This window comes from Pangasianodon hypophthalmus, chromosome 23, assembly GCF_027358585.1.
Source record: "Pangasianodon hypophthalmus isolate fPanHyp1 chromosome 23, fPanHyp1.pri, whole genome shotgun sequence".
Classification (NCBI taxonomy): domain Eukaryota; kingdom Metazoa; phylum Chordata; class Actinopteri; order Siluriformes; family Pangasiidae; genus Pangasianodon; species Pangasianodon hypophthalmus.
Genome location: NC_069732.1, coordinates 9,983,290 through 9,998,105, shown reverse-complemented (window position 1 = coordinate 9,998,105; position 14,816 = coordinate 9,983,290). Strand labels below are relative to the sequence as shown.

General features: G+C 37.8%; 1 protein-coding gene across 1 annotated transcript in view; it reads right to left on the bottom strand.

Annotated features, from left to right (window-relative positions):
* Positions 1–14,816, bottom strand: part of gabbr2 (gamma-aminobutyric acid (GABA) B receptor, 2) — a 181,354-nt gene that overhangs the window by 36,332 nt on the left and 130,206 nt on the right. Inside the window, exons 10-13 of the mRNA XM_026929439.3 lie at positions 14,186–14,336; positions 13,526–13,658; positions 9,333–9,440; positions 3,052–3,174 (exon numbers count right to left, since the gene is read on the bottom strand). Of these exons, the coding sequence (XP_026785240.2) occupies positions 3,052–3,174; positions 9,333–9,440; positions 13,526–13,658; positions 14,186–14,336 (515 nt within the window). The remainder of the gene's footprint in view (positions 1–3,051; positions 3,175–9,332; positions 9,441–13,525; positions 13,659–14,185; positions 14,337–14,816) is intronic.

The following is a 14,816-nucleotide window of genomic DNA, read 5'->3' as shown; positions in this document are numbered from 1 at the left end:
AGGTGTTCTCTATTACAGCATAGTTGACACTACACAGTCTCTTTCTCTCCCTCATAGGCAATTATACCCACACATTGATCTATGCAGCACTCTGCGCATCTTACATATGATCTGCACATTAGGCTACCTTACCAGGGTAGATCTTTTTTTTTTAAAAAAAAAATCTCTCTAGTCTTTTCTCCCTGTGCCTTCTACCATTAATGTAATAGCTCCCTGCACCAAAGATGGCCCAGTTTCTCCCAGTTTATTCCTGCTCCTTTGGCTGGATCTAGATCAGGACAGGCCCAACTTTGCTCTGAATGTTGCTGCACAAAAACTTTCAGCTGAGCAGTGAGTGAGCACTCTGCACAATGCAGCTTGGTTAATGCACACTCAAGACACACAGTAACAATCTACTGCTTGGTAAACACAAATGTTTGGTAAACACAAATGTCTTTATATTCATTAAGTATACTCTCTATTCTGGGACAAACTAAGCGCACTATATGCTCCATTTTATTTGGGAAAAAGTGTGGGTCCTAGCAGGAAACCAAATGGCCTAATGAAATGAAAGAGAGGTACATTTCTGGCTTTATAAGCTTATTTAAGTAGGGATTATTCAAGTAAATTTTAAATTATAATTATTAATAATATAATTTTTAATTTCTCCAAAAAAGTGAAGTAAATCTAACATTACTATAGCACGTTACTACGTGCCTCTGCCAACACTAAATGACTACTTATTCAATGTTATTTAAATAACACAATAAAAACCCATCACAAATAGTCAATGAAAAACATTTGAGACATGAAAATGCCAGGTGTGAATGCCTATAAACTTGGAATTGAATCACCTGAAATGGTTAATATGGACCCATATAACTCCACAGTCAAGAAAGAACTTGGGTCTTTCAGTTAAACAGATGATATGTTTTGGTGGTCTCTACCACTTGTTGAAATCAGACCCAATGGCCTTTGTTGTCCAAAGTTTCCTTTTCGATCAAACAAGCTACAAGTCTGAGTGCCCTTTCAAGCCACAAAAATACATCTACATGATCTGCAAGAAGACCTGACTCAATAAGTATACATGCATTATGTCTACAAAGAAGTGCTTACATGACTGCTGTGTTTTAAAGTCCTCTGGCCTCCACAGTACATGTTCAGTATAGAGTGTATCATGAATATAATGCTTCACAGATGGAGATAGTGTGTGTCATATATACAAAGCTTCGGAGGTGGGGAAGGAGGAAGAGAAGGCACCAAGTACTCTGTAGTGATGGTGGAGTTAATGGGCCTTTTCCTAGTACCAATCAATCTGAGCTAATCTCCTAGCCTGGAGTTGTTCAGGGAGGGGAAGCATCATGATTCCATCAGTCTGACATCTGTCAGCACAGTGATGCAACTAATGCCCTCCCTCATCCACCCTACTCTGGCCTGTCTGAGGGAATCAGGAACCGTAGGCCTCTGTGCCATAGGAGAGGGACTGGGTTGTAACAGTACCAAGCCCAGAGAGAAAGAGAGAGAAAGAGAGAGAAGAAGAAAGGCCTAAGACCAAAACTGACTCTCTGCTAATATAAAACATATACAGTATGAATGAAAGTTTTGAGTCCACTGCTTAGAACTATTCTTATTTTGTAACCATGATAACATACTTGTTCATTAATATCAGTTCATTATTAATTAGTGGAGATAATGCCCAAGGCATGAGAACTAATTGAGTACTATTTAAGTCCAAATCAGGTGTTAGCTGTTAAGAGACACCTGAAAATGAAAATTGCTAGGAGCACAAACTGTACGTTTTAATGTTTGAATAGAATATGTGACATCAGAAAACATTATGGAAGGGATGGCAACAGAATATTCATATGATGTCTCAACAAATACAAAAAATGAATTAGGGAGTAAAATCTTGGGTAACACACTCTACAAATGATCTACAAGCTTTCTATAGAAGGGCAAAAACCTGTCAGGTGACCTTCATCACCAATATGTCAACAGCTTATGGTTGTTGATGTTTAGTAGACAATCTATACACTCTATGCAGTATACAGTCTATCAACTTGTCCCTTTTTTTTCTTTTATTTGTATGTTCCAGTTTATGGTTGGTGATATTTAGTAGATCTTGTATAAGCTATCAGTTCATCACTAGTCCTATCAAAAAATGTAAAATACAGTTAACAAATCCCAGCACTGCCAAGTTGCCACTGCTGGGTCCTTGAGCAAGGCCCTTAACCCACAACTGCTCAGTTGCAAAAAATGAGATCAGTGTAAGTCACTCTGTATAAGGGTATCTGCCAAAATGTAAATGCAAATGTAAACAGATAAATATAATTTGATAAACATCAGTTGATAGGCCGGTTTATGTCAGTTTATAGATGATTTGTCTAAATAGCTACAGTGTCTATAGCAGATCATCCAAAATAAAGTTTTAGCAAATTTTGTGTTGATTTTTAGTAATTACTGAAGTCTGTGACAACTTCCCCACAAGATTCTGCCTGTTATCTAGACACAAAATATCTTTATACCAATCTTGCTCTGCTTCATGAACACCTCACTAATAGTGATATGCAATGTAATGTTTCAATAACATCAATATCAGCACACATACTGTTCAACACACCAGATTTACTGCATGACCTATAGAAACATGCCTCTGCACACCAGTCTCCCACAAACACACAGTATGGTCAGTAACCATAATCATAACCAACACTGGAGTGCTCATGCTGGGCTTGTGCTCAGTTAAATGTGTCTAATCAGTGGTGACAGGGCGTAGCACATGTTTACAGGAAGCAGAGCTCTACTCTAAAAACAGCTTAATTCTATTTCCCACATGTCATCCCTGACACAGCAGTAAAAGAAAGGATCATCCAAGTATTTCTTTTCCGATGGCTTGTGCCAACGCCCCACAGGAGAGGGAGGGTCTGGATGGCTCGCGTCCTGGACCACAAATAACACAAGCCACCTGAGATCTGATTTCTACAGCTAACCACAATTATGCTTCTGGCTGATTAAGAGAGAGGAGAGGAGTGACAGCGACTCCCTGAAAACACTGCAAACACACAAACCAACCTCCAAGCTGTACATTTCCACTGTCCTCTTCAGGGGATCCACAATCTGCCAGCATATGAGAATGCACAGATCAATTAGCAGCATTCCTCCCACAATGATCAGCAGCTTCTGGTCCTTGATAATCTGGAGGAAAAGAGAAAACAAAAGAGAGATGGGCAGCTGTGAATGTGGGAAATGAAAGAAAGTGGTTGATGCTCCCACAATTCAAAAGGGAATACGCTGAACTTTCGGACGATGAAAGCGCCGTCTGATCTTTTCTTTTTATTTAACAGCATTTGACCCGGACAGAATCAAAGAAAAGGTCATGGAGAGGAGACACTGGGTGCACTTTAAAGGTATCACATTGCAGAAATGCAACGATTCCTTTCAGGTGCCCCACTGCATGGCTCAGAATAGAGCTTGTGATTGGTTTTGATCCATAGGCTTTTGATGGCTTTGGAATTGGCCAAACAAAGGCAGGCTAAAACCTTTTCGTACCACTGGAAATACTGCAATACATTAGGATACGAAGACCCAATAAGTGGGCGCACATTTCAAGGGCAAGAGGTCGCTGAACACCCACACGTAAAAGTTCAATCCTAACTAACCTGGCCTATGCTTAGCTGGCAAGAGTCATGAAGATTGTGAGGATAAAGGAAGAGATTTCTTTTATCCTCAATCAGCCCAAGGTGAAGGGTTCAACATTTGGAAAGATGGAAGATCTGCACATTTCATATGGTAAAATTAAAATTAAATTGTATGTCAAAATACAATTATATATATTAAGTGACTATTTTAAGGTACTCATCGATATTTTTATTAGTTTTACTATTACAAATAACTTGGATGTTTTGGCAACAGGTTAAAACAAATGTGTCTGGAAAAAAATGCAGTTTCATGATGGACTTCTTCATTGTCTTTATATCCTATAGCTGCTTTTCCATGATCTTATTTTAATGCTGAAGTTGTAAACCTCTGAATTAACTCTCTTCCTGGGTATTCCAAACTATTCATGCTTAAACAAATCAGTTATTTTGTATGTCAATATTTTACATCTTTATAGTGAACATTGTTATAACTATCCATGCAGAATGAGCTGTGTAATTCCTAAGGATGCAAAAAAAAAGCTTTAAACCTGTAAATTAGCTGTCTTCTTGGGCATTCTGAACTATTTCCTCAGTTCATGAACTATTCAGTTATTTGGTATTTTAGTGATTCAGTTGTTCATACATGATGGTGACACAATAGTTACGAATGACACGATAGCTTACATACACATGTTAACTCCACCAGCCTCTGTAGATTCTTGGAGGCAGAGCTTTGTGTACATGCACATGTATGTGATGTGGGCTCAAAGAGTAAAACCAAAGTAGAAGTAGAACAGTAGAACCAAAATTCTACCCATGCACCTCTAAGCCAGTAGTTTTTGTGATTTGGTTTAGAGCAGGGGTCCTCCAACTTTTTTACTTTTTTACTTTTTTTACTGTTAAATATATTCCACAGAACACATCAGATGATTCATTTATTTATGAAAGATTCATTTCATGAAAACTATCTAAATGTGTACAATAATAATTCTGTCTATTTATAAGAGCCATAGTTTTTTTTAAATCATAGTCTTAATATAACTTAATATAATCTCATACAAAATGGCAACACTGCGGCTGATTCATCATTGAGTTCAAGAGCTGCTATATTTTTGTGTGTTTTAAGTGGAACACACTCTCTGGCCTCTGCAGCATACCAGCACCATACCAGCACGTGGACTGTCCTGATTTGTGGAACTAGATCTTGGTCAGACTGGGCTTTGGTTGTTTGCAACACCTTCAGCACCTGCTTTTTGTGCACGTGTGTGAATCGTATTCATGTGCATGTTTTGCAATGCTCTTGGGAAAGAAATTCTGCAGGGCTTGATAAAGCAGAGTTATACTCAGCATGCTCTCAGACTCTGCCTTAATGCGGTTGGTGACTATGGCAGCCCCTTGCATCACTGGCCAATATTATGCGCTAGCAGTCTTAGAAACTAAATGCCCTAAGAGTGTGTCTCAGCTTTCTAAGGAGGTGCCAAACACAATTCCAGAGTCAACAGCAGTGATTGCTCAAGCATGCTACAGCACTTGCTCCTCTATCAGTGTGTAGAGCATGAGTCCTGCATGCTGGACCCTCAGAGAAATCCAATTTCCCTGTGGATTAAAGAGCCAAGACAGGAGACATGTTTGTCTCTATCGACCGCAGCATTTGTCTTTACTCTGATAGACTGACAAACTAAGAATTGCTAACTGGAAAGGATATGTCCTCTTCTGCAGTCATCCTGCTGGAAAAATGGGTTACTTCTGTCTTTCGAGCATCACTGTTGCTGTATTCTTTGAGCATGATAGATGCTAAAAATTGGTGATATATTGTTTCTTTCTGTCAATAAACTCTCAAGTAAATGTATAGAAACAATGGATGGTCTGGCCTGCTGTTTGGTGCAATGCCATTTTGTATATAACATATCTTGTTAGTGATGTAAAGAATAATGATTTAGATACAGTTCTTAGACTTTTGGCTCTGGTCGGTTGCATTACATGTGTTTTATGACTGACAGAAGAAACTTAGTCTGGTTGATTGTGTGATTATATAGTCTGTCTGCATCTGACACACTATGGGCCATATTCAGAGTTGGTGAATTAAAGGTGCATTAGGTAAGATTGGTCTTTTATTTCAAGATTAGTTCTCTAATGGTCGGCATTTGAATGATTCCCGCCCGTATTCACAAAGCTCCACCCCCAGCATCTACGGTGGCCCATAGTGTCTATAAACTGACTGAGAGTAGGTGCACCCAAACACAAAGAAGCATTCCGGACCAGAAGCCCAGGAGTTTTCTCAGTGACTTAAAACACTTTTGCTAATGCCACAACCTAAGCCATTGTTGTTGCTGTTGTAAAATGGACAGCTTGTTTTTTGCAAGATACAAAGTAGCCCATGGACAAACCAGGACAAAACAACTATTTGGGTGTAAGTGACACTGCACCTGCTGTCTCTATTGCTCTCAAACTTTCCTCCGCCATTCGATATCTTTGCATTTTCAATGAATGTTACATGTTCTTCTCCCCAGGCCTGTGTTTTTATCTCTTCATCTCTTGCTTTTTTCACTTAAAATCAGCACCCACACTGGTACAGCAGCACTGTGTGTGTGTATGTGTGTGTGTGTGTGTGTGTGTGTGTGTGTGCACTCTATAAATAAAAAAAGCCAGCTGAGCTGTGCAGTTACAGGCTAGCTATCCTTTACATAATGCTTCACACAACAAAAACCCTCTGTGTCATCTGCCTCCCTTTCCATTTTCTTATTTTATATCTAAAAGTGAGAAGCAGTGGAAATAGAAAGCATGTCAGAAAGGAGGTCAGCGGGAGTGTGTGTGAACACGTGGTGTAAAATCACACAGTCTTTGATGCAGTGTGTGTCAGTGTTGTGTATGTGTGTGGTGATACAGTATTATAGGCCTGGAATATTGCTGGTTTTCTATGGGCAATGAGCGGAAAACAAATAAAGGGCTCCACGCTGGTGACTTGCTAATTTGTTTGGGTGTCAATTTTTTCCTGTTTGCACACAGCTGCTTTTTTGTGGTTAGAAATTAAAAGCACATTCCCTGACTTATGTGTTGTGACTCAACAGGGAGTGTGGCATTCAAAATCCACACACTCCGGTGTTTTGTTTTTTTCTCCCCAATTTGGTCCCCTGTCAATTCCCACCCACCAGCCAGCTCTCCCCATCATATGACAGCTACAACTGGGAAGGGTGAGGGCTAACATGTGCTTCCTCCAAGACACATGAAACCAGCCAACCGCATCCAACCACACCACACACCCAAAGGAAAGTGCTACTGTACATGCCCGCTTCCGCATACATGAACTCACAGACACCCACCATTGGCTAATGTCACTGTGATTATGCCATCCCTCCCACCCAGAGAGCACAGACAATTTTGCTCCCTTGGCTCCGGTCACAGATGGCTGTAGTACTGTCAAGATTCAAACTCACTATCCCCAGACGACAGGGTGAATGCTTTTCTGTTGTACCACTTGGGAGCCGCAGGGACATTTTTTTTTTTCATGTAGTTTTATTCAAATTTATGCTAAATTTACCACCCTTTTTATGTCCATTATTAGCACAGATGCAATACCAAAATGCTATTTTTCTTACTTCAAGCACAAGCTTAAAAGTGCTTTCACATACCCAGTGTTTAGTCTGTTTAAATTGAACCCTGTTGCTGTTTCCTCTTTGGATGTGCAGGTGAGAACATAGCAGTCGTACTTGGGTGTGGACCAAAACAACCGTTCGCATGGTTCTAATTAAACTAGTGCAGTTTGACTGGAGTGAGAAAGCAATTCAGTTCTGAATTGACCCAAACACAGGAACCAAACCTGCTGTGTTTTGGACATAATTTTTACGTAGATGTGAGCTGCTATTATGAGCTGCGAGGTGCAAACTGAGCCAAAAGTCAGAGCTAAGTGCTGTCGAAGTCTTTGGTGTTCTGAAGATTTGGACTAACAAACAAAAAGAGAAAATAAATTGTAAATGCAATACACAATTAATGATTTTTTAATGCACAATTTGTCTACTATTTTTCTGTTGTCATATTTTTGACCTATGAAAACATCTTAAACCTTAAACTGGATGTGGATGTTAATTATTTCTGTCACTAAACATCAACATAAATAGTCTACTTTACTGAACTACTGACTAAATACTAAGCTGTAATAAGCTGACTGTGTTATTTTATCTCAAACAAATAGGAACTAATCAATTGATGTGAAATTATGAACAGAACATTACAGAACACTTACAGAACATCATTTAGTTAATTGAATCAATAAAATGTTAATAAAGTTAATTAATTAGCAGATTCAACACATTTATTATTGTAATTTATGTCATTTACACAGCTGGCTGTTCACCTTCCTTCTGTGTGTCATTAAGACAATACACACCAAATACACTTCTGAGGTGTTTTTCAGTTGTGCATCGCATGTAACAAATAACCTTTCATTTTTTTTACCCTTCCAAAGGAACCTAAGATACTTCAACAGCTTATAGTAGCTTGAAATATATAAAACATGCATATATATATATATATATATATATATGTACATATATATATGTGTGTGTGTGTGTGTTGTTACATACACATATATACATATATGTTGTGAAGGGACTGATCAATACTGAAAGAGTACTCACTGATCAAAGTGAGTACTCTTTCAGTATTGCAGAGATTGCAATTGAAAAACTGAAAGTTATTGCTATACCTGAGGCCTGCTTGAAAACAACACATATCTCACACAATTCACACATAACTACATCTCTCTCTTCTCTGTCTTACATGTCCTATTGTTGAAATGGGAACTCCATCAATGTATATTATGGCCAAATATAATCCACCCTCTGAACCTAACTAACTGCTAGTGGACTAACCATTCTCTGAAGAGCCCGTTCCACTGTGCAGAACTCTACCTCACTTACATCAACCTCTTCTTAGCTCAAGCTCTCAGCTGCTTCCAAAGCCAGCAATTACTGTGTGTGGGCCGTATTCACAGTTAAGTTCAAAAGATACGTCAGGGGATAAGTGGGGGAAAGTTATCCATATTCAGGCTTGTGCTAAACAGGTGCTTAACATGATTTTCAGAGGAGCTCATGGACATTATTCAAATGACCTGTGGGCAAGTCACGCTTACAAGGTTGCCAGATTTTCTTTGTGTACAGTGATCCCAGTGAGAAGCGACTGACCTGAGACCCGGATGTCCATTACTGGAACTATATACTACTTATACTGGCCATGGTTAATTATGGGTTTTTAAAGGGAAACCCAATAAAAATTAATTTTTGTAAGCACATTCATACCAAGGGTGGACAAATCAGTAGCCCGATTGCTCAGGACAAGCATATTTCACGTTCGGGCTATTAATTTTTTATATGTAGTTGCCATTAGCTACATTACATGGGCAACAAAACATGGGACAAGGCAGCACACTGGAGCCTTTACCTGCCCAGTGGGCTAGCTAATGAATTTCTGTTTTGTCCAATGCATAATGTTTATACAGTTGTTTATACAATTATTTAAAGGTCAAATCAACAAAAATTTGCCTTTGTTGATTTAGCTTTTAATACAGCAGAATATGACCCTGTGTGTACATTCAAGCAAAAGTCTGAGATTCTACTGAAACATCTGATATCAAAGCAGTTTTATAGACATGCAGTAACATTTCATTAAGAAGGCATATTTGAGTCATGTTATGTATATATATATATATGAAATGGTTACCTTCTTCTTCATTTTTACATTCTTGAAAATGGCATGTACTCTCCAGGTCTTAGCAAACATGGCTCCAAACGCTGTCGTGTAACCCACGATGAGGATCCACGTGCGAACCTGAGCAGAAGACACATCAATTCAGCTAGAATGACTCCAAACAAAGCACTCTTTTACTGCTAGTTCACATTGCAATGATAAGTGAAGCATCATTCTGTTTTTATTTTGCTGTGTACTATGACAAGAAAAGAATTAATGCTACATGTAAGATGATATGTTTACACTCAACAGAAGATTTTCACTTATAACCTAAGGTTGATTAGTTTATAAAATGGGATGTTGACTCTCTTTCATTTGTATGATTCATAAGCTTATATGATTGTGTGTGATTATCATTTAGAATTAATTTTGATTCCTACTCCTGTACGATTTTCTTTGCTTACTTTAATGCCTATAATGACAATATGTAGAGTCTGAATTTTTAGGTTTGGTGTATCAAGGGACATAACCACCAGGCATCTTGACGTAACAAGTGCACTTGAGTGAACAGTGCAAGACAAGCTACTTTAAAACAGTAATCAATTAACACTGCATTCACACTAGCAACTGAAAAGTCACTGTTGTTGCTTGCAGTTTGTTGCTCGGAGGTGTGGTGACTGCTAAAGGTGTAACTCATGGGCATGCACTGCTCAGCTTTTTTAAAGGTGCAATAGTCTATTTCATACTAGTACATATAATGTGGAAAAACAGGTAGAAATTATAAAAGTAATGGTTTAAGCCTCAGCACAAGTGTGTTATGTGGCTGAGAAAACCCATTTGGAAAATTGCCTTCTGGTCTGGAAGTTTGTGTTTGTGAAGGCTTGTTTGTGCTTGGATTGGCCTCCTGTCAATCATTTTATAGACACTCCCCAAAGCCCGTTCACACTGCCCCACCTCACTCTCAAATCTGTACACATCTCAAATCAGGTAATTCTTCTGTGAGCCAAAACCATGCTGTGCTTCAAAAAATTAAAGACAAGAAACACAGTAAAACCAGAATAAACAGTATTCAGTGCTCAGGCAGTATTCAGTATTAAGCAGGCAGTATTATCTTTTCCAAGATAGTGTAAATTATTACTGGTGATGGGGATGAGTCTGGAGGTAGAATTAGCGATGCTGCTCCAGGGCAGGTATGCAAAGGCAATCAGATATAAAGCTTTGAATTGTTTGACTTGCCAGCTTTGCATAACGAATCAAGCAGATCAAGCAGGTTTTTTCATTACAAAAAAAGGACAATGACTGCACTCGTGAACATCCTCATAAATCATTAGCCGAAATTTGTGCGTTTATGGAGTTTTAAATGAAATTTCAGAATTGCCTGTTTTTTAGACAAAAGTAGACAAATTTTACCAAAATTCACCAAATTAAAAAAAAAAAAATCTTGCCTAAGGCACCTTTAAGGTTTGAGATCTATCTATCTATCTATCTATCTATCTATCTATCTATCTATATATATATATATATATATATATATATCCTGTAGCGCAATTATGTGTTTAAATATATACTGTGTGTGTGTATATATATATATATACACAGTATATATATTTAAACACATAATTGCGCTACAGGAAGGTTGATGGTTTTTCTCCATGTCACGCTCTTACGAAATTAGTCTTACAAAAACAGCTTTGCTTTGTTTCTTGACATTGTGAATGCAATGAAGTTACACATTTCTCTACAAAAACTGTAGCTTAGCACTACCATAACGCTACACAACAAATCTAGTTTAACTATACTACATTCAAACTTTTTTTCACCAAATACAATATTAACAATCCATTTGGTCATTTTGCTGTCACTAAAGAGTTAATTTGGGTCAGGACTATATGCAGCTTATTCCGCAGCCTCTATAAGAAACAGCTTTTGTTGTCTTTTTAGTTTTGAAAGAGAAAAATGTCAAAATATATGATACACTGATGTGGACTTTAACGTCGATAATCAACACTTAATTTAGTCACAAAATCTAAAAAAAATTCCATTCCAGGTTTTTTTTTTTTCCAGATTAAAGGATGAGAGTGATAATCGTGCTTCCAACCAACAGCCAAGAAATCTATAACTACATGGATTGAATGTATTGTATGATTAGAAAACAAAATGTTGTGGCATTTATTGCTGCAGCTCTGCTACACTGTTGATAAAATAGTTGCTTGCAGGCTTGAGAGATGAATCAGGCGTGAGACGGGATCATACATCTTGTGCTGTAACTCCTGAAGTTAAGCAAGAGAGCAGAAAAAAAGTACCAACACTACCAAAAATAGATCTGTAGCATTTCTTCATCTTTGTCTTCTTTTTCTTGCTTTCATTGTTGTTGTCACTGTTGTTTCCTTTTTTTCCATTTCCCCTCAATTTAATCTACTTTTTGTATGAATCACTGCATGCTAAAAACTGTTCCTATTCTGTTGCCAGAATAAATCTGCGATGAATAAATCTGAGAAGGGCGATTTCAGCACTGGGAACTCATTTATTTTTGAGATTACTGAAGAAGAACTTGTACATATGCTTATAAAAGTTAAACACTATAATGAATGGCAATAATTTTGAACCATAAAAAAAATCCCTATTTTATGTGAAAGATTCAATTACAGAGCTGGGTAGTTTGAGGCAACCAAATAATTTGTTTACATCCAATGAAGCATTGTAGATATCTGAGTATCTGTTGTGTTACTGCCGGAAAGAACTTGCTCTGATCCTTTCAATTCTAGGAAGCTACGGTTTGTAGTCATTAAATCATTTTGTGGTAAATAAAAGAATTCCAACAAAGAGTGATTTGACTCGAGCACAGCCTGCACTAAAATGGAGAAGATCGTACTTGACTTTTCACTAGAACATAATCATCAGAAATGAATCAGTCAGTAACGCTTCATTTAAGGCTGGTATTCACAGAGCTAGGTAACACCTACATAAGCCCTTCCTTACAACTATCATAACCTATGTAAACATTTCTAGTACTAAATGCTGCTTTTATATACATTTTTAAGTTGACATTACATCTTTTTTGATGATTTTTTGGTTGTTGATTTTTTATGACAAAAGGTCGTTATGAATCGTTGGACTGACATATGCTAAGACATCATGACAAGTGGTACATAAATGTAATAATGCATCATGTCAAACAACTAAACCAAACTCTCTCTAAGTTAAAGAAAATATACATAAATGTCATTATGGTGTCATAATCTTGTCATAGGTTTTCATAAATAGTGAAATTAAACACATTTATACCACAGAGCCATGGAATTCTCAGATTAGATTGGTCAGAAGGTGTTGAGTAATTCATAGAAGTAGCTCTGACAGTTCGCAACACTACAGGTAACTATAAATGGTTAAAAAGTATGTTGTGAGATTCATTAATGCAATACAAATTGTAATCATGGTCAAATTGCTGTAGTATAAGAGGAACAAAGCACATAGGGCCACCAACCCATAATGGATTATTATTATTATTATTATTATTATTATTATTATTATTAATATTATTATTATATAAAAGCACACCCCATTGTGTTTTATTCCTTACTTAAAGGTCTGAAAAAATACACATCAAAACTGACAAAATAAATGCCATGTATCTATTGTCATTCAGGGCTTACGGGATCATGTAGCCCTAAGGAAAGTATTACCGAAGATACTTCCAACCCACTTTAAGAAAGAGGAAGACAAACACCTTATCTCTTATCTCCTAGCTTGATTTTCCCAAAAATCACTGCCAATAAGCTATCATCACTCCAGAAACATTACAGTGAAAGAGCTTAAGTACAGACGCAATGATGGCTCGCTTCATCAGAGCTGTCTGCAGGAATACTGATTGCTCGGCTAGCATCCATCATCACTGCTATCAGTACGCCAGCCTTTGTCTCGGCTGTTTGGAGTGGCTGGACTTGGCTCAGGCTACTACCATGAGTCCCACACCACACAATTTTTGGACTCTCCCCAAGGACTTTTGCCTTCACAGCAATCAAACTTCTTAATTAATTCGAGGTTGAGATTGTCAAGTTCCAACGAAGAGTAGCAGGACAATGTGCCAGAATCATCTGAACGGAAGCTCAGCGTTGTATAGCATGCCAGTGTATGGAGAGTGAAGGCGGAATTGTTCTTTAGTTACATTTGGCTGCACATATTTAAGTCAGAACACAGATGTTGCTAAAAGAATAGTCACTACTCACAGTGCACAAGGTCTCGAACGCTTGGTCTGAGACAAAGGAGCCATCCAGGCCAAAGAGGAAGATGGAAGCGTAGGACAGCATGCCTCCGAGGATGATCAGGTTGTTCATGTAAGGACTGGACATTTTGATCAGCCTGTGCGAGGACACAAGAGAACATTGTGCTGACACATACAAACACACATACGGATACTCAATCCCATATTCATCACACAGTGTAAGGCATTGGTTCTGAAAGTGGGGTCAAGGACCCCAGGGGTCCGTAACGTATAGTCTGTGATTTTTAAATTTAGTTACAGTGGCGAAATTCACAACACACCATTATCAAACTTAATATATTTATTATTGAGTTATTATTCAATTTGACTGGTCACTAGAACTGAATGGGTTTAATGTGTAATGTTAATAAATAATGTCTACTTGAATCTAATGTGTTCTGTCAGTGGAGAGTTAAAAAAAAAATAAAAAAAAGCTCTATGGCTCCAATAAATAGCCAAATTATTATTGTACACATTTAAATAATGAGCCTAATACTTATATAGTTTATTATGTTCATAAGTGTATCAGTGGAATTTATTTTACAGTTAAAGCGGTCCCTGGTTGCAGAATGTTTGAGAACTTCTGGTAAATGTAAGAGTATGACATGCCCAACCACATCCTGACCTGTGGTTTCGGTTTTTGATGTTGAAGAAGAGGAAGGCGCCTGCCATGAGCATGCCCAGGATAGTGATGGTGGACAGGATGCTGTAAAGCGGCACGTTGATATGGCGTCTCTCTAGACGCACAAACGTCCGGTCTTTGGGAGGCTCCACACCTAGGATGGATACACACTCACTAAGTCTTTAGGAGAAATTACACTTTATTGCATGCTTACATTTTCTCTAAAATGCCATTTTCAGACAAAAAGCGTTATAATGTAATTTATTCACACCTCTGAAAGATCACCCAGTTGGGCAAGACTGCTAAAGCACTGAGTTAAACAATAGCAGAGTTTGTGCTAATGGTTCGAGTTCAGCTTCTGATTCTTTAATCCTGACAGGATCTGCCATCCTGCCAGCTGGACTAAATTACACATTGCTTTCAGAGCATTGCTGTTTCTTAATTCTTTGAATGAGAGTGATGAGAGAGACACATGGATACTGGGCTAAAGTTAAAATTTGGCTTATTAATTTTCTTCTTCATTAAACTACTACATAAATTTGTATCTATCATTTTGGATCTGAATAAGTTTCTATCCACCATCTTTGTTGTAATAACTGATGATTGAAAACTTTGGTCTCTGGTAATTTATACC